General features: G+C 40.6%; 1 protein-coding gene across 5 annotated transcripts in view; it reads right to left on the minus strand.

Moving 5' to 3' along the window:
• Positions 1–24,716, minus strand: part of arid4a (AT-rich interactive domain 4A) — a 92,821-nt gene that overhangs the window by 30,173 nt on the left and 37,932 nt on the right. For all 5 annotated transcript variants that reach the window (XM_078406623.1, XM_078406619.1, XM_078406620.1 and 2 more), the window contains exons 14-16: positions 20,139–20,236; positions 10,731–10,947; positions 776–1,047 (exon numbers count right to left, since the gene is read on the minus strand). In XM_078406623.1, the coding sequence (XP_078262749.1) occupies positions 776–1,047; positions 10,731–10,947; positions 20,139–20,236 (587 nt within the window). The remainder of the gene's footprint in view (positions 1–775; positions 1,048–10,730; positions 10,948–20,138; positions 20,237–24,716) is intronic.

Consider the following 24,716-nt stretch of genomic DNA (forward strand, 5'->3'; position numbering starts at 1 on the left):
TCCTGCACCTATTTTCTATGTTTCTATGTTTCTATAATAAACAATGCAATACATTAATAATCAGTAATACCTTACCACAAAAGAGCAAATCTGAAGTTCATAATGCAACCAAAATAAAGTCCATAATAGATCACAGTTTTTGAGCAGTGGTTGATGATGTCAATACCATTGCTAGACCAGGCAATCTCTACCACCTACTGCAGCCTCCTTAGTACTTCACATTCAAGTTATTGAACCAGGCCATGGTACAACCAGACAGCCTGCTCTCAAATACATTTGTAGATTTTCACAATGGCAGCATTGTTAAATGCGCTATCACTTGACTCAACACCAAAGAAACCAGATTTTATTCAGGAACTATAAAAGTTTGCAGGTCCCGGGATTCTCCTCAATTTGTCTGCAACCTCTCCTACATTTCTTGAACATTTCCACAACATACTGATTGGTCATTTACGAGATTGTGCTGTGAGCAAATTGTTTGCCACTTATGCCCGCACAAGAGGAAAAAATTGTGGGTTGGGAAATGTTTTGGGGCATCCCGAGATTGTAAAAGGCATGAAAAAAAATCAGGTTGTTGGTTTTAAGATCATTCACATTAAATTTGTGTACAAGAAATCCTGCCCATATCCAATAACTGAGCACGGGTAATAAACAATTTACAAAGACAGCTCATATTCTTCAGTGCCCCTAAAACGCACGCCTTTTTCAAATATTGTTCTTAACAAACCACACTTCACCAGTTACATTCAAGAACAAGATTTAGTGTAATACAAACTTGTTTTGCCTTTCCACTTCATTTTCTTCCCTTTCTTCATCACCTTCCTCCTCGTGCTCGCATTTCTTTTCAGATTCATCTTTCTTATTCCTCTCTGCTTTATTTTTGGGCGAGGGTGTATTTTTCACCTGTGCTGCATCCATTTCTTTCTCCTTTTTATTAGAATCTTCCTTTGACTCTTTATATTCTTTATTGTTTTCCTCGTTCAGCTTTTCTTCTCCACTGATTTCTTTGATTTCTTTTTTGACTGGTGTAGCATTTCTCCTCCGACCCTAAAGATGAATAATTTAATTTAATTTCAACACGTAATTAAAACTACAATGTGCAAAGTTAAGAGTCAATTTTGCAAGTTGCAGACGCTCGTCAACAAAAGTTTGAGGAATAATTGTGTTCTACCAGGGTATTTTGTGGCAAGTTCCACCTTCCGTTTACTGAAACAATAGACAATAGGTGTGGGAGTAGGCCATTTGGCCCTTCGAGTCAGCACCACCATTCAATGTGATCATGGCTGATCATTCTCAATCAGTAACCCGTTCCTGCCTTCTCCCCATACCCCCTGACCCCGCTATCCTTAAGAGCTCTATCTAGCTCTCTTGAATAATCTTATATGTTTTGATAAGATCCCCTCTCAACCTTCTAAATTCCAGCGTATACAAGCCGAGCCGCTCCGGTCCTTCAACCTATGACAGTCCCGCCATTCCAGGAATTAACCTAGTAAACCTACGCTGCATGCCCTCAATAGCAAGAATATCCTTCCTCAAATTTGGAGACCAAAATTGCACAGTACTTCAGGTGCGGTCTCACTAGGGCCCTATACAAGGACCTCTGCTCCTATAATCAACTCCTCTTGTTGTGAAGGCCAACATTCCATTGGCTTTCTTCACTGCCTGCTGTACCTGCATGCTTCCTTTCAGTGACTGATGCACTAGGACACCCAGATCTCGTTGTACGTCCCCTTTTCCTAACTTGACACCATTCAGACAATAATCTGCCTTCTTATGCTTATCACCAAAGTGGATAACCTCACACTTATCCACATTAAACTGCTTCTGCCATGCATCCACCCACTCACACAACATGTCCAAGTCACCCTGCAACCTCATAGCACCTTCCTCACAGCTCACACTACCACCCAGCTTTGTATCATCTGCAAATTTGCTAATGGTACTTTTAATCCCTTCATCCAAGTTATTAATGTATATTGTAAATAGCTGCGGTCCCAGCACCGAGCCTTGCGGTACCCCACTAGTCACTGCCTGCCATTCTGAAAGGGTCCCATTTATCCCCACTCTTTACTTTCTGTCTGTCAACCAATTTTCTATCCATGTCATTACCCGACCCCCAATACCATGTGCTCTAATTTTACCCACTAATCTCCTATGTGGGACCTTGTCGAAGGCTTTCTGAAAGTCCAGGTACACCACATCCCCTGTCAATTTTCCTAGTTACATTCTCAAAAAATTCCAGAAGATTAGTCAAGCATGATTTCCCCTTCGTAAATCCATGTTGACTTGGAACGATCCTGTTACTGCTTTCCAAATGCTCCGCAATTTCGTCTTTTATAATTGACTAGCATCTTCCCCACCACGAATGTCGGACTAACTGGTCTATAATTTCCCGTTTTCTCTCTCCCTCCTTTCTTAAAAAGTGGGATAACATTAGCTACCCTCCAATCCACAGGAACTGATCCTGAATCTATAGAACATTGGAGAATGATCACCAATGCGTCCACAATTTCTAGAGCCACCTCCTTAAGTACCCTGGGATGCAAACCATCAAGCCCTGGGGATTTATCAGTCTTCAGTCCCATCAGTCTACCCAACACCATTTCCTGCCTAATGTGAATCTCCTTCAGTTCCTCCGTCACCCGAGGATCTCTGGCCACTAGAACATCTGGGAGATTGTTTGTATCTTCCTTAGTGAAGACAGATCCAAAGTACCGGTTCAACTCATCTGCCATTTCCTTGCTCCCCATACTGCTTCTGACTTCAAGGGACCCACATTTGCCGTGACTATTTTTTGCCTCTTCACATAACTAAAAAAGCTTTTACTATCCTCCTTTATATTATTGGCTAGCTTACCCTCGTACCTCATCTTTTCTCCCCGTATTGCCTTTTTAGTTATCTTCCGTTGCTCTTTAAAAGATTCCCAATCCTCTGGCTTCCCACTCTTCTTTGCTATGATATACTTCCCTTGTCAGCCATGGGTGCCTCTTACTTCCCTTAGAAAACATAGAAAACAGAGGCATGAGAAGGCCATTCGGCTGTTAGAGCCAGCATTGGCATGGCTGGCTGATCATCCTAAATCAGTACCCAGTTCCTGCTTTCTCCCCATATCCCTTAATTCCATTAGCCCCAAGAGCTATATCTAACTCTCTTGAAAACATCCTGAGAATTGGCCTCCACTGCCTTCTGTGGCAGAGAATTCCACAGATTCACAACTCTCTGGGTAAAAAGGCTTTTCCTCATCTCACTGAACTTTTACACTTCAGCATTATTGGTATCTGGCTTGCATATTTCAAGAATGATCAACTTGCAAAAGTTATTACAAAGCAATTATTTGAAAAAAACTAATTGTGAGGTTTTATCTTCCACGTGAGCAAATAAATGTTGGAATCTTGAGTAAAACACAAAGAGCTGGAGGAACACGGCAGATCAGGCAGTATCTGTGGAGGTAGATGAACAGATAAAGCTCTGGGTTGGGACCATTCAGACTGATGGAGTAGAAGAGTTTGCTGGTAGAAAAATATTAAGGGATGGGATGGGACACGGGATGGCAAGTGAACCACTGTAGCCGATTAGAAGAGCAGGCAACTATAATGAGTTTATGGCCGATGTGGGAAATAAAATTAATTTGTTTACCGTACAAGTTACAGTACGTTGACTAATATTTCAATTTATCAAGAATAATAAACAAGAATGTTAATTACAGGAGTTACCATTATTTACTCTTACTTCACACCATCAAACAATTCTTTACGTAATTAATGCAGGGACATACAATCTTGTTTTGATTTCCCATGCCATCTTCATCTTGTTTAGATTTGTGCCCCCTTCCAAAGTTTACTTCAGTTTAATTTTTTCTCATTAACTTACCAATAGTTTCCTGTCCCATACTGAAACATTAACAAACAAGTTATGATTTTTCCACTCAAGAGTTGTCACTGATAGGAAACCCACTCACATACAGTTACTATATCAGCCTCTAGTTGGCACCAAAGAACTGCAACTGCTTGGGAAATGAGAAGCAATCTCCCACTTCCTGAATAGCTTTCAACACATTAGCACATCCTGATCTTTTTTCACCCTAACCTTACCAGTACTGTGGAAATAGTATTGTAGTCACCAAAAACATTAGTATATGTGTGGAAATTTCTTCTCTCAAAAGGGTAGCGAATCTGTGAAATTATCTGTTCCCGAGGTTGGTGAAGGACAGACCATTAGATATATTTAGAATCGCACAGCACAAAAACAGTTCCTTTGGGTTGACTTGACTATGCCAACTGAGATGTTCTAAACTAAACCCAAATCCTTCTATTCCTTTCCTTTCCTTACATCCGTCCAGGTGCTCTTTAAACATTGTCTGACTACTATTACTTGTTCCTTATTCCCACTACCCTGTGTGTAAAAGATTTGCCCTTCAGATCTCCTTTAAATTCCTTAAACCAATGCCCTCAAGCGTAAACACACCTAACCTTGTGGAAAAAAAGACTATCTATGCCCCTCAATTTTATAAACCTTGATAAGCTCAGCACTCAGACTCCTCTGCTCAAGCCACAGCAATCCCAGCTAATCAATTGAAAATTACATCCAGGCATTTGAACCAGCATCTGCAATTCCTTCCTATACATCAGCCTGGTGAATCTCTTCTGCAATCCTTTTAATTTGACCCATCCTATAGTGTGGTGACCAGAGCTGCATATAATATTCCAACTGTGGCCTAACTTATGTCTTATGCAGTTTCAAAATGAAACTTCGTCAATATAGGCAAGCCAATGAAGGCAAGCCACGCCACCTTCATTACCCATTCCACTTGAATTGCTATTTTCAAAGAGCTGAGAACTTGCACCCAAAGGTTGTTTTGTACATCAATGCTTCCAATGGTCCCAGCTATTTACTGTATATGTCTGGCTAATATTAGACGACCCAAAGTGCATTGCCTCATAATTAACTAAATTAAACTCCATGTGTTGGAAAGAACTACAGATGCTGGTTTAAATCGAAGGAAGACACAAAATGCTGGAGTAACAGCAGGACAGGCAGCATCTCTGGAGAGAAGGAATGGGTGACGTTTCGGGTCTGAAGAAGGGTCTTGACCCAAAACGTCACCCATTCCTTCTCTCCAGAGATGCTGCCTGTCCTGCTGAGTTACTCCAGCATTTAGTGTCTACCTTTAAATTAAACTCCATCTGCCACAACTGGGTTCAATTCTCCATTGATTTATGGCCCTCTGTATTCTTAGGCAACCATCTTCAGTATCTGCAACTCCACTAATTTTAGTCTTGTCAGCAAACTTATTTATCAGATAACAGACATTAATATTCAAGTCATTTATATATGTAAAATAAAGATCCCAGCCCCGCCCCCTGTGGTATCACACTCTTTACAGACTTCCAGTCAGAATTAAGTCTCCACACCATCCTCCGTCTCCAATCACCAAGACAATTTTGGATCCAATTGGTTAAATCACCTTGGTCCCCACATGCCCTAAATTTCTGGATTAGCATACCATGAAGGACTTTGTCAAAAGTCTTGCTGAGCTCCAAACATGGTTTCACATCTACCACTTTGCCTTCATCAATTTTCTTCATAACCTCAAAAAAAAACTCCATCAGATTTGTGAAGCAGGATTTCTAAAGCATAAAATCATGCTGACTCCTCCTATTCAGTCTCTGCCTTGATCATAAATCTCATCCCTAAGAATGTTTCCAATAGTTTATCTCCTACTGATGCAAGACTCATCAGCCTGTAGCTTTCTCACTTATCCCCAGGGTAGAGATAAGTGCATATTTGAAAGATAAAGGAATTGAGGGTTGTGGGGAATTGTCACAGATGTGGTGTTGAAGCCAGCATAGATCAACTACAATCATAACATACAGCAGGACACGCTTGAAGGCCTACTCCTACTTTCATGTGTTCTTATGATTACACTGGAGCTGAGGGTGGAATGTTTCAGTTATGAGGAGAGACTGACCAAAAAACCAGGAGGAAGTCACAGGCCAGGCAGCATCTGTGGAGGGAAATGGACAGAAAACATTTTGGGCCAGGATCCTTCTTCTCCCAAATATGTTGTATTTGATTCCCTCCACAGATGCTGCCTGACCTGCTGAGCTCCACCAGCATTGTGTATTGCCAAAGATTCAGGCATCTGCAGTTTCTTGTGCCTGGAGAGGCTGTGTTTGTTTTCCTTGGGGCTTAAGAGACTGAGGGAGGACTGAGTTGAGAAAATTATTAGAGGCATGGATTGGGTAGATGGTAAGAAACTCCCAATTCCACAGATATCCAAGACCAAAGGACACTAGTTTAAAATAAAGAGCACGTCATTTGGAGAGACTGCAAGGAAGAATTTTTCACCCAGAAGGTGGTTGCAATCTGTAATGCCCTACCTGGGGGAGGCAATGGTGGTCGGTACACTCAGAACATACAAGAAGCATCTGGATGAGCTACAGACGAAGTACTGGTTAATGGAATTAGTATAGATAGATACTTGATAGGCAGTATGGGCACGTTGAGCCATATATTGTGTCATATATGCTATATGGCACCATAACTAGAACCCAAAGAAGGATCTTGACCCTTCAGTCTGAAGAAGGGTCTCAAACCAAAACATCACCCATTCCTTCTCTCCTGAGATGCTGCCTGACACGCTGAGTTACTCCAGCATTTTGTGATACCTCCAATTCAATCTTTTGTCAATGATACCACTGTTGTTGAGCTGATCTACAACAATGATGAGATGAAATGCAGGAGAGTGTGAGAACATATTATTTTGTCAGGACAGTAACCAAGGTCAGCAAGGTTGGAAGGAAGCGAGGCCTGGTAATGTCAACTCTTTCTCCCGTGTCAATGACTGCATCAGGGCTGTCTCCTATATTTGTGCAGTACTCGTTGATTTCATTAACTTTACCACTAACTTCAACTCTGCTCTCAAGTTCAAAGGGTCTGAAGAAGGGCCCCATCCAAGTTCTCCAGAGATGCTGTCTGACTAGATGTGTTACTCCAGCATTGTCATTTTTTGTAAACCAGCACCTGTAGTTCCTTGTAACTAACTTCCACACAATGGCTCCTTGCCCACTGCTGTCTGACTCCAGAACCAATCACCTGTTAAACATCCCATTCCTGAAGATGCTATCACATACTCATTCTTAACTCTACCTCATTCAGTTATGTTATTATTGTACTTTAATATGCTTTTGCACAATTTAGGTTTTGCACTCCTCCAATCTTGCGCCATTCTATTCTTTTGCACTCAGCATTGTATTTATTGTGGTATCTATCTTTTCTGTATGTATACTGTTTACTCTGAGCTTTATGTGAGCAAGGAGGTTCATCACACATTAGTTTCATAATCAAGTGCAATTTCATAACATTTCATTAGATTATGACAATAATCTAATATAGCCTAAGTGATGCACTTCAGGTGAGGAAATTTGCTGCCCTGATTTACATGGAGGGTGGGGTGAGAGAGAAAGGAACGGTTATGGGGTTATGTAGTTACCAAAAATTGAAAGAGTTCAATGTTCATACCGTTGGGTTGTTAGCTTTGTTCCGCCAGTTTGCATGCGGCCTCACTCTGGCAACGGAGGCAGCCCAGGACAAAAAGGGCAGGATGGGCATGGGAAGAGGTTAAAATGGTTAGCAACCAGGTGATCCAGCAGGCTCTACTGGACCGAGCATGTCTTCGGCAAAACAACATGGCACAGGTGTTCTCCAGGAATTGCATTTTAAAGGAAACAGCCCAACTCTTGCAACACATTTCCTGCATTTATCTGTCCCACTCACAGAACAGACCCATCTTTGGTCATACATGAGCTGTGGGCTCCTTAGCATGGACTTCAGGCACCATAAAATCTCATGGCATCTTGTCAAAAAACAAGGAAATAGCTTCCTGATAAAAACAGAATGTCCTCAGCTAACAAAACATTGCTCCATCATGTTGAACTACACTGAATGCAACAAGAGCACAGAATGTGCTCTGAACGAGGGAACTCAATGTCCATCACTGAGAGTGGCTTGGCAGCACCAGCATTGATTGAACTGGCCGAGAGATAAAGAGCACACCTGACAGACTGGTAAGTAGCAAACCAAGACACCAGAGATAAACCGACTGGCCTCAACCTCCCCAATTCATCTGTTGCAAACGCATCCGTCTAGGTTAGTACAGTTTCACACCAATGCCACACCCTGTTAAGCAGCATGGCATCTACCATCCAGCAAAAAACAATAAAACTCAGATTTGATAGCACGAAAAACTGGGCCCAATTGTCCATACGAAGCAGAAGACATGTATCCCCATCACAATCTGTAATGCCAAGGCTCACCACATCTCTCACCCCAATTAGGCCAGAGAAACAACTATGGTTCAAAGTGAGCAAATATTATGCCGAGACTGGGGCCAGGAACACAAAGATAAGGCACCCACCTCATTCATGGCAAAGCTGTAACAGCAAGCAATAGACAAAGTTAAGTCATTCCCAACAAATATCCACTGACTTGCCACATATGATCATGATAGCTACTAGAATTAAACGCAAAGTGGAAGTTCCAAATATGTTCATTTCCTCTAGGATGGTGGGAACTAGCATGTGCATGCCAATGGCAAGACTGGAACATCTACAATCATGCTCAGTCAGTGGTGTTAAGTGCACTAATGATCTTGGCTTCCTCAGAAGATTCCCACCACCATAGAAATTACATTTCCATCGCATTTGAATCAATCCGAGTAATAATAAAATTAGAGTAGGTCGTGTTGATCTGGATGCCTAGGAACTTGAAGATATCGACCAGCTCCATTCAAGAGGACAGGGTTGTGATCACGCCTCCGCTTCCTTAGCTTAATTGATTTGAATAAGTTTATTGGCGAAGTATGTACAAATACAAGGAATGTGCCTTGGTGCTCCACTCGCAAGTAACAACATACAGTAAACAATTAAGAATAAAGCATAAAACATTAAAACATTAAGAATAAAACATTATAGTTTAAACATGTGAATTAAATAAACCAGAGCAAAAAGAGGCTACAGACTTTTAGTTATTGAATAGAGCTACTACTCGCGGAAAAAAACTGTTTTTATGTCTGGCTGTAGCTGCTTTGACAGCTGCCTTCCAGAGGGGAGTGCTTCGAAGAGTTTGTGGCCAAGGTGAGAGGGGTCAGAGATGATCTTGCCTGCTCGCTTCCTGGCCCTTGCAGTGTACAGTTCGTCAATGGGGGAAGGTTGCAGCCAACAACCTTCTCAGCTGATCAAACGACTCGTTGCAGCCTCCGGATGTCATGCTTGGTGGCTGAGCCAAAACAAGACCATGACAGAGAAGGCAAGGACAGACTCTACGATGGCAGTATAGAATTAGACCATCATTACCTGTGGCAGATTGTGTTTTCTCAGCTGCTGCAGGAAGTACATCCTCTGTTGGGCCTTTTTGACTGTGGAGTCGATGGTGGCCTCCCATTTAAGGTCCTTGGAGATGATGGTTCCAAGGAACTTAAATGACTCCACAGATGTGACTGTGGTGTTGTTGATGGTGAGTGGGGGAGGGGGGGGGGGGGGAGCTCTCCGGAAGTCTACTATCAATTCCACTGTCTAAAGAGCATTGAGCTCCAGGTTGTTACAAAGGCACCAGGACGCCAGCTGTGTCACTTCCTGTCTGTAGGCAGATTCCTCCCCATCCTGGATCAGTCCAATCAGGGTTGTGTCGTCTGCAGACTTAAGAGGCTTGACAGAGGAGTCTGTGGAGGTGCAGTCATTGGTGTAGAGAGAATAAAGGAGAGGAGAAAGTACGCAGCCTTGCGGTGCTCCTATGCTGAAGGTCTGCGGGTCCGAGATGTGCTTTCCCAGGCTCACATGCTGCTTCCTGCCTGTCAGGAACCAACTCTTTTATTTTGCTGAAGTTCAGGGCAAAATTATTGTTATGATACCATGACACAAGGTTCTCAATCTCTCTCCTGCACTTCATCTCATTGTCGCTGTTGATCTGGACAGAGGCGAGGTATCCTGTGTTGAACATCCTTTTGACTAAAGCCTTTCATTACCTACAAGGCACAAGTCAGAAGTGTAATGGAATATATGCCACTTGCCTGATACGAGCCGCTCCAACAATTTGCAAGAAGCTGAATGCCATATGGAACAAATCAGTCTGCTCAAATAGCATTCTGTTCGCCATAGTGAACTTTAATTTGTTCCATCACTGCAGCGGAAGTAATCTCCAAAATGGACTGCAATTGCTTGTCTAAACTTTCTAACAGCTCGTTAAAATCTAGAACATTTACCACCAAAGATACAGGCAGCAAGTGCCTGGGTATATCACCACCTTCCAAATTATAACACATCCCAACTTGGAAACAATGTACTATTCCGTCATCATCACTGGATGTGAACCCTGGAAGTCTCTGCCCAATAGCATTGAGGGTATTTTCACCAATATGACTGGAGAAATTCAAAAAGCTAGCTCACCACCATTTCTAAAGGGTTATGAGGAGTGGACTTTAAATGCCAGTCATGACACCCACATCTGAAACAAAGGAATATTTTTCCAAATGCTGCAGCAATGTACTGTGATATGCACAATACAAAATGCAGCTAGAGTGCACAATTCTGATTTATACTCAAGAACGCAGATCCTCATTAGGATTTCAAAGAGTTAAAACAATGACAACAGATGCCAATCAAACATGCAGAGAATATTCTTGTTCTATAGCAATTTCATTAGTTCTATAGCAATTTTGTATTAGAGTTACTTACTCTTGGAGATCTCACTTCTCTTTCGTCTTTTTCATTTTCAGCCTCATCATTTTTCTCAATTTCAGTTTCTTCATCTAAAGCGATAGGTACTTTCTTCGGATTATATGCTCCATTTTCTTCATGAATCTCGAATGTTATTCCTTTGGGTTCCATGTGGTGAATGGTCCTGAAGCGAAGATCAGCTGCACGACAGTATTCTTCAAAGCCATACAAGTACCTTTGATTTAGAGAAAGATAAAAAGGAGAGGCGCAAAACTGATATTAAGGAATGCCCACAACTATGTTGAGTTTCAAACGTGTTCAAGTCTGTAACCTAGCGAGGAAACTTTTAAAAATCCAAACTATTTCATGATTATTGGAGGTACATTTTACAGGCCAACTTTGGCATCAAAGCAATTCCTGTTCAGTTACCGTGCTTCTCACAGATACATAATTACATTGAATTACACACATTTACTACGATTTAAGAGTAAGATTCCCATTCAGATAAGATGATCATCACAAATGCAAAGGCAAATATATATCCTTGGTTACAAATACTAAAAGTATACTGAAGCATCTATTGCCAATTATATACACCTTCTGCATATTCAGTTCCAATGAGGCAAGCACAAACAATGATCGATATTCCTAAGTGCATTGTTGCTGACAATTAAAGACAAATCTCTCCTCTGTATTTTAGACATGTTTAAATAAGGGACATTCACATAAATAATCCATAATTTGTAGTGCTGAAAATATCCATGAGTAATTATAGAAATCAGCAAATCTCTGCAATGGATTTATTTTTAAATTTGAAAGGCTGTGGCAAATTGTGGCAGAATTCAGAACAATGAGCTGAGGCAAAAATAGTTACATCTTAGGCTGAAATGTTGTAAAAGCTTCGGGCATGATTCATGTTTGACATAGGAAGTCAAACACAGCATAAATGTAAAATAAACATTTTTTTATTATATTGCAAAGATTAGAAGGAAAATATAGGATTGGGAAGCTTTGAAAAACCAACAGAAGGCAATTGAAAAGGCAATACGGCGAGAAAAGATGAAATATGAAGGCAACCTTGACAATGATATAAAAGGAGATACAAAAAAGTTTTTTTCAATATATAATGGGAAATAAAGAAATGACGGGCGAATTGAATATGTTTTTTGAGTCAGTGTTCACAGCAGAAACCAGCAACATACCAACGTAGCCTGAATTCAGTGGTTGGTAAGACTTTACAGTTCAATATTAAGGATGAGGTTTCATAGTACTTCAAATCACATGATAAAATAAGCCAAGACAGCATAGCCATGGAGTAGCAGATAGAATACAGTGCAGCAAAGTGTGTGGTGATGCACTTTGGTAGAAGGAATAGAGACGTAGACTATTTTCCAAATGGGGAGAGGATTCAGAAATCAGAGGGGTGAATGGACTTGGGAGTGCAGGTGCAGGATTCCCAAAAGGTTAATTTGCAGGTTGAGTCAGTAGTAAGGAAGGCAAATGCAATGTTAGCATTAATTTCTGGAGCACATATAAATGCACGGATGTAATGCTGAGGCTTTACAAAGCACCGGTTAGACTGCATTTCGAGGATTGAGAGCAGTTTTGGGCCCCATATCTGAGAAAAGAAGTGCTGCCCTTGGACAGGGTCGAGAGACATCCCAGGGAATGATTGGATTAACATTCAATGGGCATTTGATGGCTCTGGGTCTGTACTCGCTGGAGTTGAAGGATGAGGGGGCTCTCATTGAAACTTACCGAATAATGAAAGGCCTAGATAGAGTGGATGTGGAGAGGATGTTTCAACTAATGGGAGAATTTAGGACCAGAGGGCAGAACCTCAGAATAAAAGGATGTAGCTTCAGAAAGGAGATGAGTAACAATAACAAATGGAATTTAATGCTGATAAGTGGATGGTGTTGCACTCTGCAAGGACTAACAATGGTAATAATAATGGTAATAACGGTAACAAGTACAATCAATGGTAGCATCCTCAAGTAGAGGAATAAGAGGATCAAAGCATACAAATCCAAAATCCCTGAATATGGCAGCACAGGTAAAAAAGGTGAAGGCAGCATACAAGGTACAGTGCCCTCCATGATAGTTGGGACAAAGACCCTTCATTTATTTATTTGCCTCTGTACTACACAATTTGAGATTTGTAATAGAAAAAAAAAATCACATGTGGTTAAAGCGCACATGGTCAGATTTTAAAGGGTATTTTTATACATTTTGGTTTCACCATGTCAAAATTACAGCTGTGTTTTTTTTCATATTCCCCCATTTCAGGGCACCATAATGTTTGGGACACATGGCTTTACAGGTGTAATTGCTCAGTGTTTAATTGCCTCCTTAATGCAGGTATAAGAGAGCTCTCAGCACCTAGTCTTTCCATCACCTTTGAAAACTTTTATTGCTGTTTATCAACACGAGGACCAAAGTTGTGCCAATGAAAGTCAAATAAGCCATTATGAGACTGAAAACAAGAATAAAACTGTTAGAGACATCAGCCAAACCTTAGCCTTACCAAAATTAACTGTTTGGAACATTATTATGAAGAAAGAGAGCACTGGTGAGCTTACCAGTCGCAAAGGGACTGACAGGTCAAGGAAGACCTCCACAGCTGATGACAGAAGAATTCTCTCTATAATAAAGAAAAAACACCAAACACCTGTCCGACAGATCAGAAACACTCTTCAGGAGTCAGGTGTGGATTTATCAATGACCACTGTCCGCAGAAGACTTCATAAACAGAAATAGAGGCTACACTGCAAGATGCAAACCATTGGTTAGCCGTAAAAATAGGATGGCCGGGTTAGTTTGCCTAGAGGTACTGAAAAGAGCAGCCACAGTTCTGGAAAAAGGTCTTGTGGACAGATGAGACGAAGATTAACATATCAGAGTGATGGCAAGAGCAAAGTATGGAGGAGAGAAGGAACTGCCCAAGATCCAAAACATACCACCTCTTATGTGAAACAAGGTGGCGGGGGTGTTATGGCCTGGGCATGTAGGGCTGCTGAAGGTACTGGCTCACTTGTCTTCATTGATGATACAACTGCTGATGGTGGTAGCATAATGAATTCTGAAGCATATAGACACATCCTATCTGCTCAAGTTCAAACAAGTGCCTCGAAACTCATTGGCCGGCGGTTCATTCTACAGCAAGACAATAATCCCAAACATACTGCTAAAACAACAAAGGAGTTTTTCAAAGCTAAAAAATGGTCAATTCTTGAGTGGCCAAATCCATCACCCGATCTGAACCTAAACGTACATGCCTTTTGTATGCTGAAGAGAAAACGGAAGGGGACTAGACCCCAAAACAAGCATAAACTAAAGATGGCTGCAATACAGGCCTGGCAGAACATCACCAGAGAAAACACCCAGCAACTGGTGAGGTCCATGAATCTCAGACTTCAAGCAGTCATTGCATGCAAAGGATATGTGATGAAATACTAAACATGACTACTTTCATTTACATGACATTGCTGTGTCCCAAACATTATGGTGCCCTGAAATGGGGGACTATGTATCAACACTGCCATAATTTTGACATGGTGAAACCAAAATGTATAAAAATGGCCTTTATTTTTTGACAAAGTGCACTTTAACCACATGTGATTTTTTTTTCTATTATAAATCTCAAATTGTGGAGTACAGGTGCAAATAAATAAATGATGGGTCGTTGTCCCAAACATTATGAAGGGCACTGTATTTTAACAACATTGAAGCAGCATCTGGACAAGCAAATGAATCTACAAGGAAAACAAGGCTAAAGACTAAGTATTGGTAAATAAGATCTGTGCAGATGGGTACTTGATGCTGGGCATGGACTCATTGGCCCAAAGGCTGCATGACTATGACTAAGCCAAAATCTGGTGGAAAAAAAGTTGCCACAAACTTGTCTGATAACATAATTTTGTTTCCTCAGTTAAAAAAATTGTGCTAGGATTGAAGATTAACAGTAAGTGTTACTTTTAGCATGCAGGTGCCAAAGATAACCATATTTCATTGCTATATTTATTTGGAATTTGAACTCAATGCATTTGATTTGATGTTCAACAACCATAAAATGGCAGTTTTCTGAATTCACACCTCCAGCAAATAATCCTCTTGCAGATAACTCACGCTTCTTTAATTTTTCAACCATTTAATTTAATGTAATATGGAGGAATGACGAGTTGCTGTGAAATCGAGCAAGGCTTTATGATTGCAATTACAAAGGAAGGGCAATGGCATTAAGAAGTTTCAGGATTGAGAATGAACCTCTTTAACCAGTTTGATTCACTTCCCAACAACTCACAAAGTCAAGAACAATCACCACAAGGACTTTGTTATGATGCTGTTTACATGCATGTTGTAAACTTGATTTTACACTGTATACATCTTTTTTTCATATTTCTTTTTTTTTTCTTCATATTTCAGATACAGCGCGGAAACAGGCCTTTTCGGCCCACCAAGTCCGCACCGCCCAGTGATCCCCGCACACTAACACTATCCTACACACACTAGGGACAATTTTTACATTTACCCAGTCAATTAACCTACATACCTGTACGTCTTTGGAGTGTGGGAGGAAACCGAAGATCTCGGAGAAAACCCACGCAGGTCACGGGGAGAACGTACAAACTCCTTACAGTACAGCACCCGTAGTCAGGATCGAACCCGAGTCTCCGGCGCTGCATTCGCTGTAAAGCAGCAACTCTACCGCTGCGCTACCATGCCGCCACCGTACCGTGCTTTAACGAGCTCATTAAAATTGCACCTTTTTTCTTCTCAGAATGCTGTCTGAGAATATTCCCTTCAGGTTGCCTCAATGTGATTACAGCCAATGAAGTACAATAGAAATGAAATCATTATTGCAAAGTAGGAAACATGGCAACCAAATTGCACATGATAAGCTCCTGCTAAGCATTATGGTAATAGTCAGATCACTTGTTTCAGGCATATTGAGTTATGGATTAATATTGGCCCGGAAAACCAGCAAAGATCTCCTGCTCTTTAAAATAATGCCATGGTTCTTTTTTTTAAATTCACCCGAGAAAGCAATTAGAACACAGAACAGTGCAGCACAAGAACAAGCCATCTGTCTGTGACGAACATGAAGCCAAAACCAACTCTCATTTACCTGCACCTGAATAATCCATATTCTTCCATTCTCTGCATATCCATATTTCTATCCAAAAGTCTCTTAAATGCCACTATCGTACCTGCCTTACCCACCACTCACGGCAGCTCACTACCCTCTATTTTTTTTTAAACTTGCCCCCTTTAAACTTTGCCTCTCTCACGTTAAAGCTATGCCCACTAGTGTTTGATTTTTCCATCCTGGAAAAAAGGTTCTGACTGTCTACCCTATGTATGCCTCTCATAATCTTATATACTTCCATCTCGTCTCCTTGCAATCTCCGGCATTCCAGAGAAAACAATCCAAATCTGTCCAACCTCTGAGCCCTGTAGCTAATCCCCCCCCCAAATCCAGGCATTATTCTAGCAAACCTCCTCTGCATCCTTTCCAAACCCTGCACATCCTTGGTGTCATGGGGTGACCAGGACCCATGAGACCACATCCTACAGATAGAACATTCAATAGTGCAGCATTTCCACGAGATTGAGAATAGCTTTTATTTTGAAGATCTGACGCAGTGGTGAGCCCTTGTAATTTTTCCACTCACAAGGAATACGAAGAATACAAGGCAAGCACCTAGAACTCCAAAATGGAAATTAGTTTGGTATGAATTACCATTTGGGTTTTGGCAAATTAATAAAACACTTAGCTCAATAAAGATGCCTGTGGCTTGGCTTCAGTTCTTTGTCGTTTTTCATCCACGTTGTTTACTTTGCAAGTTAAACGAGTAGCTTTGTTAAGGCAGAGAGCACTCAAGTTGGACAAGAATCCCAATATGTAATCGACATATTGCTAGCAAAGCACTCAAAGTGAATTATTTTGATCACATTATAAAGTTTTTCCAACCTTGCATTACACTGACACAAAATATTAACAAAACCCAAATTGGACTTGGCTATACAGCGTGGAAGGAAACAGGCCCTTCAGCCCAACTCGCCCACACGGACCAACATGTCCCATCTACACTAGTCCCACCTGCCTGGATTTGGCCCATATCGGTCTAAACCTGTCCTATCCATGTACCCGTCTAAATGTTTCTTTTTAGTACTAACATTGCCATAGTACTTTACAATATATCTGGACAATAGTTCTGGTTTTTAGTTATATTAGACAGTTGTCAGACAGTTCAAAATGCCTACTATAATTGCATTCATGGTCTACCTTAAGCCCAAATACTTTACTCGATGTCAGGTAATCTTCATACGTGCATAAGCAACCTTTGGTTAGAAACAAAACAATGATCAAATAAGTGAAATACTCTTCGTAGGGTGGTTCTACCACTCTATTAAGAGTATATTTAAATTGGTATGCATGTTCCTGTATTCGGCGTGAAAATTTATCTCAGGGAATGCATCTGTAGAATAAGGAATATCATTAGGTACTCAACTCAATTATCATCTTTTACTGGCAACTTCTGAAACATCAGCAATCCTCAAACACCATGGCCCAACACAGCTCATTTAAAATAAAGAATATGGCTGAAATGGCACTTAGCAAAGTGCGACCATGCCAAGAGCTGTGAGCAATCCATCATCTTTCCACTTCCACCTCAACTGAATATTGTAAAGCTATATCTTGACAAATGTGTTGATACTAGGGCACATTATGGCTGCACATAACAAACTCATCTCACACATTCTAGACTCCAAGGATCTGTAAATGCAATTTAAAACAAGTTATTGCTTTCGGTACTTATTCTACTTTATTAGCTCGATTTCAAAGTACCAATGATTACCCTTAATCTTTTAATTCTTTAATAATAAATTTCAGGGCATGGGCATCACTGCATTTTTGTCAATCCCTAGTTGGAGAAAGTCATGGTGGCTCTTTATTTAAGCTGCTGTTATTTCCACACTTGTCTTGGATTTTAACATAACAAGAATCAAGAAAAGGGACACACGTCCAAGTCAAGATGGGGAATGATTTGGGGACAAACTTGGTGTTCCCATCATCTTACTGCCACGATCTTACTAATTAGAGGAAATTGTTGATTTCTGAAATAAAAAGACATGACCATGACTGCAGTGCAAGTCAGTGATCAGGGTATATGATTAGACGTCAATCAAGTTGACTGCTTTATCTTCAATAATGTCACATTTCTGTTGTGGTTCCTGCGCCCAACAAAAAAAGTGAAGATTGTTCCACCCTGTGCCTGATTTGTGCCTTGTAGATGATTTGAGGAATGAGAAGATAAGCCATGAGAACATTGAGCTTTTGGCATACTCTTGTTACCTTGGCTTAACTGACTGGTCAACGGTGTACTGCAGAACACTGATAGAAAGGGACACAGCATCCGTAATGCCACTGAACATCATTTAAAAAAAAGCTTAGATTCTCTTCCTTGGGATGGAGCTTTTCAAGCTTGAATTCAATGAGCCACGAGGCAAGTTCTGGATTTCAGCCAAGCCTTATAGTATGCAACTATGGGCAACTTTATTATGTGAAGATTGACAACAAAATTGAACACTGGTCAGTCCCACTTCTGACAGAAAGGCAAGTCAGTCATGAAGCAGCTGAAGACAGTTGGCCAAAGGATGCCGTATGAAGGACTCTGTCCTGCGGCTGAGAAGACTAGCATCCATCAAACACAACCATCTTCCATTCTGCCAAGTACAATTCCAGTCAATGGAGGTGGTGTTTCATCCTGCTTCCTAGTGTCTTCAATATTACTTGGTTGCTGAGCACTGTTTCTACTCAAATCTCTCTTGATATCAAGGGCCATCTCCCTCACATGGCCTCCAGAACTCAGCTTTTGTATGCAAGGTAATGAGGTCAGGAACCAACAGGCCCCACTAAAATCAAAAGTGAGCATTGGCAAGCAAATAACTGGTGAGAAGTTACTCACATCATTTCACAAAGCTCTTGACAACTCCTACCATGATTTTGCTATTGACTGGGAACAGGTTATTAGGGCAGTAATTGGCTGGGTTGGACTTGTCCTGCTTTTTGTGGACAGGACATACCTGGGCAAATTTCCACACTGCCGGGTAGATGCCAGTGTTGTAGCTGTACTTGAACAGCTAAGTTAGGGGTGCGGCTAATTCTGGAATACAGGTTTTTCAGCACTACAGCCGGGATGTTTTCAGGGCCCATGGCCTTTGCTGTGTCCAGTGCACTTAGCCGTTTCTTGGATGTCACGTGGGGTGAATCGAATTGGCTGAAGACTGGCATCTGTGATGGTAAGGACCTCAGGAGGAGGCTGAGAAGGATCATCCATTCGGCACCTCAGGCTGAAGAAGGTTGCAAACACTTCAGGTTGTAAAGAGCTTTGGGACATCTGGAGACATAAAAGACGCTATATAAATGCACATTGTTTCTAAAAATGTTTAGCATTTATAGACAATGCCATGGTTTAGTTATTCTACTTTCCTCTTACGTTAAGGAATAGCATGTAATGGTCAACACTGGGAGTCAGTATAAATTGCTCAGCACGTTCTATGGAAGTAGCTTCAAAATAAAACCAAATAAAGGGTAGAGTAGATGCAGGTTACTGTTCTTTCCATTTTTACTTGATTATCTGTTATCAGCACAAGAAAATAACAAGCCTGTGGTAAACAGTAGGGGTTTAAGAAAAAGTTCTTTGAAATACCCGTCCCAATATTACGGTACAATACTTTTGCTAAACGTAGAGCAATAGAATATTCTATTGTCCTGTGCTATCTTTACATCAATTAAGAAAATTAATAAAGCACTAAACACTCATTTAAAATAAAAGGCCATTAAAGAACTAAATTACTTATTGTTGTAATCTATTTGCCCCTTTAAGCTGATGGTTTTTTCCTCATAACATTATATGGAAGTTTATTTAAGTAGAAAAATTACCTGTCCATTAGTGTCCTTCTCGTTGTCCAGGTCACAGACAAATTGAAAAGGTTTACACTCTCCAGCAAGGTGCAACTAAGAAATCTCAGAAATATTTTCACTCTGCTGCTTGTGGATCAAGACCATCTTGCTCAGTGTTAAGTGGAAACAACATTTAGTTTTAATAGAACCAGGTTGAAAACAAACTCCAAGGAAAGTGTTGTTCAGAAAATCAGAACAATGCAAAACAAATCACAACAGTACAATTTATTCCAGGATGATGCACTTGATTGAAGTCAGACCATTTGCAGCTATGCTTGTCCTAATTCAGATACTTGCTCAGGGTTTTAAATTGCTCCATTGGATGGGACGCTCCTCTCCTCCAATTTTATTAATCCCTCCCCACCATCACCTGGTTTTACAGCAGTATTTGGGGGGGGGGGGGATATACAAATACAGATGATGCACATCCACCAAAAAACATCAATAGTACTTACTTCTTATACGCTGTTTTTACATTATAAGAGGCAGCAGTGTTCAGAATTGGAATACCAAGATCCATGTAGATTTGTTTCCACACAGAGCCACTGTCAATCTACAGAAAGAAGTACAACTTAGTGGCAGCATTTCATCAACAGTCCAAGTTTTGCTTTTGAGCTTTAAATAGTGTATTGGGGGGGAAAAAAAAGACACTTCCACATAAGTGATTTCAATTAAGAGTGTAATGAGTATACAGAGAGGTGACAAGTTTTCCTCTGATGACTTAACAGGATGATTTGCTTAACTGACAATCATTGTCATGCAACGTTTTGGCACTCCACATTAACAGTATATTAGTGATCAGTAAATTAGTACATCATATTCACAATCACAATAATACTTTATTAGCCAAATATGTTTTGCAACATACGAAGAACTTCATCTGCCACACAGTCACAACAATAAAAAGCAACAGGACACACAAAATACATTTTATGTTAATTAACATCAGCACACTTTTAAAACCCTCCATTTTGACAGAAAGGCCAAGTACCAAAGTTGAGGAAGAAGAAAACAATTACACCGGCAACAATGATGCAGAAACAATTGCTGAAGTACGAACAAGTGGGAGCAACATAAAAGGAAAGACAGGAGGAGTTTCTACAGGGTGTTCAGGTAAACTTGCTTGATCAGTATGCTTCTGGCCCAATGAGGCAAGCAGCATTGCTTTACAGCATTGCTTTGACCCAGAAAAGCAGGTGTCAGGAAAATCAGTGAGTGTAATATGATTGGGTTTAGCATATGATGGAAAAAGATATAGACCATTCCAAGGTAAAAAGAAGTCAAGTAAAAGACCATTTTAAATGGGATGAATACCACCTGGGTACACTCAAAGCTTGGCGACAAGAATATATTTGAACGACAAGATATTTAAAATGGAAGATGTTTCAGTTACAGTCCAGGTACATCTCCATGAGTGTTAAAGAATAGATAAATTCAAGTTAGAGCGCTTTGTATAATGAAAAATAAGGGCAGAACAAATAACACAAGGCAGACGTAATGTGAAAACCACTCTGCCTGCAAAGTTTAAAAATAAACAATTTCAAAAAGCTTTGAGAAGAATGCTACCGTACAAGAAAAAGGAATTCAAAAGAAAAGAATTGTAAGGAACCAGAGATTAAAAAAGGAAATTTACTGATAGGGCAAAAGACATGACTGAGGTACCAAGGAAAATAATGCTGCTGGAATCTCAGCAATGGAAGATGCAAGAAAATGTGGACTTCGACAACATGTTTTAGGAGGTGCTTTACTACGACCACTGCATTTCTTTATATTATAGATTCAAAATTGGGTATACAAGGCACTATTTTCATATCTGCAGATAACACAAAACCTGGGAGACATTGTGAAATGTGAGATGTCACTGAATAGTTGTGACGGCACCAGAGGTCATTCAGCCATTCATGTTCATGTTAGGTCGCCGAGCAACTCCCTGGTTCCACTTATCAGCCCTTTCCCTGTGGACTTGCAAATTTTTCTCCACCATCTATTTAACCAATTCCCCTTTAAAGTCCACAGTGGAACCCATCTCCATCAAACCTACTAGCAGTGCATTCCAAATTCGAACCAACACTGGATAAAAAAAGTTTTTCCTCGTGACTCTGTATTCTTTTCCTCTTTGTTTACACCAGTAAAAAATTATACCTCTGTCCTCAACCAGAAAGAAACAACCTCGCACTAACCATTATGATCAGACCCCTCATCATTTTATATATTTCTACCAATTCTTCCCTCAGCTCTCTCTTCTCAAAAAACAGATGCAGTTCTTTTCTATCCTTGCAACAGTTATCCCAGGAACCATTCTTGTATTTTCTGGACCACCTCAGATATCTTCACTGCTTTCCAGCATTATGACCACCAGAATTGAATGTAACATTCCAGCTGAGGCAGGACCAATGTTTTAGCAAGATTCATTGCAACCTCCCTCCAATGCTCAGTCTCTATTGATAACAGCTCGTAATTGTGCGCGTCTTATTATCTGCCATTTCAGCCTCTTTCAATGCTACTTTTAATTATATACACACACTGACCTCCAGGTTTCTATGTCCGTGCACTCCCTTTATTACAGCAGTGTGTACTCTGCATTGCCTCTTTTCATTCTTCTGACCAAATCTATCAAACTTAACAACTAATCCCCTTCTGTCATGGGGTAGACTGAGACTGACCCCCCCCCCCTCAACCTTTGCACATCCCTAAAGCCTTAGCACTCGTCACTTTATTTTCATGTTTCATGTATTTTGTTTTTTATGACTGTTGGCAAATTAATTTCCCTCCTGGGATAAATAGTTCTATCGTATCATATCGTCAACTCTATCCATTGTGCCATTGAGAAACTATCAAATTGGCGACACATTACTTCCTCGTGACAAATCCATGTTGGCTTGCCCAAATTAATCCAATTTCCTAGATTTTAGAAACAAAGAACTGCAAATGCTGGTTTATACCAAAGATAGATACAAGGTGCTGGAGTAACTCAGCGGGTCAGGCAGCATCTCTGGAGAAAAAGGATGAGCGATGTTTCATGTCTGGACCCTTCTTCAGGCTGAGGTGGCACAAGGAGGATTTTTTTCCTTGCCCAAACACAAGCAGGTGGCTTTTGTGAAGACAAACATAGCTGGAAACACTTGGATTTGTAATGGTACAAGGGGAGGGGGAGGAAAAAAACCAGCGGAAGTGATCTTGCATTGAAGCTCAAAAGAATTCAAAGATCCAAACTCCAAGTTATAACTGTTCTGTTGTTCGAAAGAAACACCTTACATTTAATAGCCAGATACCCATTTTAAAATGTCTCAATGTGCTCACATGATGTATAATACATGGCAATGCACCAGAAAAAATTACAAGTTGATGACCGAGCTATTTAATTCTGTTTCCCCAACAAACTGCACAATTAGCCCCATATCAAGGAACACTCAAACTTATATCAGTTCGTATACCGATGATTCAATGTCTGAAGAGTCTTGACCCAAAACGTCACCCATTCCTTCTCTCCAGGACTGCTGCCAAACCCACTGAGTTACTCCAGCATTTTGTGTCATCTTCAGTGTAAACCAGCATCGGTTTTACAGTTCCTGTTCCTTCCTACAGAACTATTATTTACTTGTTTTGACTTTGACTATTCAGTTAAATCCAAGCCCACGTTAATATGTATTCAGTGTAAAGGTATTAGCACTCTTCTGATTGTATATGACCTCAACTTTCGTTTGTTATCCATCTCTGAATGAGTACTCTAAGATTATGCTGTCCATGCATCGATAACATACACAAACGTAGCTATTACTGGTGGCTGAATTTATGAGAGTATTGAATCTTTTCTCTCTATGGCTATTGCTAATCCATCACTTTCTGATATTCTGATTTTGAGCAGAACAGGTATTGGAGGCACTTACATATGCAAGTGTTATATTTCATGAGGCAGATAATTTAGTTCTTAGCGCTAAAGGAATCAAGGGATATGGGGAAAACGCAGGAATGGGATACTGATTTCAGATGATCAGCCATGATCATATTGAATGGTGGTGCTGGCTCAAAGGGCCGAATGGCCTACTGCACCTATGGTTTTTCTATGTTGAAATTTTGTGTATCTGTGATTAAGAAAAAGTCACAAATGTTTTTGATATTTGTGTGCATTTTACTTCCATGATTACTGTGTATTGGTTATTTGCTAAATAGTGCAATAGTCAAAATAAGAGACAAACTCACTAGAATAAATCAATTTGCATTTCTTTCATGTCAGTATTTATCAATTATCTAGCACTTCGGAACCCTTGATATTCCTTCAAAAGATCATACAAAGCCCAAGTAAATAGAACTTTTGTATAGAGCCCAAGATTACATGATTGGACATTTAACCTAGAACTTGGAACAGTCCAGCGCAGGAACAGGCCCTTCAGCCCACAATGTCTGTGCCACACATGATGCCAAAACAAACTCTTATCTGCCTGCAAATAATCCATTCCAGGCATATGTTGGGTCCATGAGCCTATCCAAAAGTCTGTAACATGCCATTATTGTATGTGCCTCTACCATCAACCCCATCAGCACATTCAAGGCACTCCCCACCCACTATGTAAAAAAAACCCTGCACATCTTTGAACTTTTCTCCTCCGACCTTAAAAACCAATGTTCTCTGGTATTTGAGACTGGCTGTCTACCCTTTGTATGCCTCGTAATTTTATATACTTCAATCAGGTCTCCCCTCAACCTCTGTCGTTCCAGAGAAAACAATCCAAGTCTCCTTGTAGGTTATACCCCCTAATCCAGGTATCATTCCTGTAACGGAACTGGGCTTGAAAGTTACCAGTCCCATTAACCGTGTCCATCATTACGTTAAAGCTCCTCTGCACCCTTTTCAAAGCTTCGACATCCTTCATGTTATTGGGGGGGGGGGGGGGGGGGCAGGGACAGAACACTGCCCAGTGCTCCAAATGCCTGCTAACCACAGTACTATAAACCTTCAGCATGATCTCTTGACTCTTGTACTCAATGCCCCGACCGTTCAAGGTATGCATACCATATGCCTTCTTTGCCACTCT

Source organism: Rhinoraja longicauda, chromosome 10, assembly GCF_053455715.1.
Source record: "Rhinoraja longicauda isolate Sanriku21f chromosome 10, sRhiLon1.1, whole genome shotgun sequence".
NCBI lineage: Eukaryota > Metazoa > Chordata > Chondrichthyes > Rajiformes > Arhynchobatidae > Rhinoraja > Rhinoraja longicauda.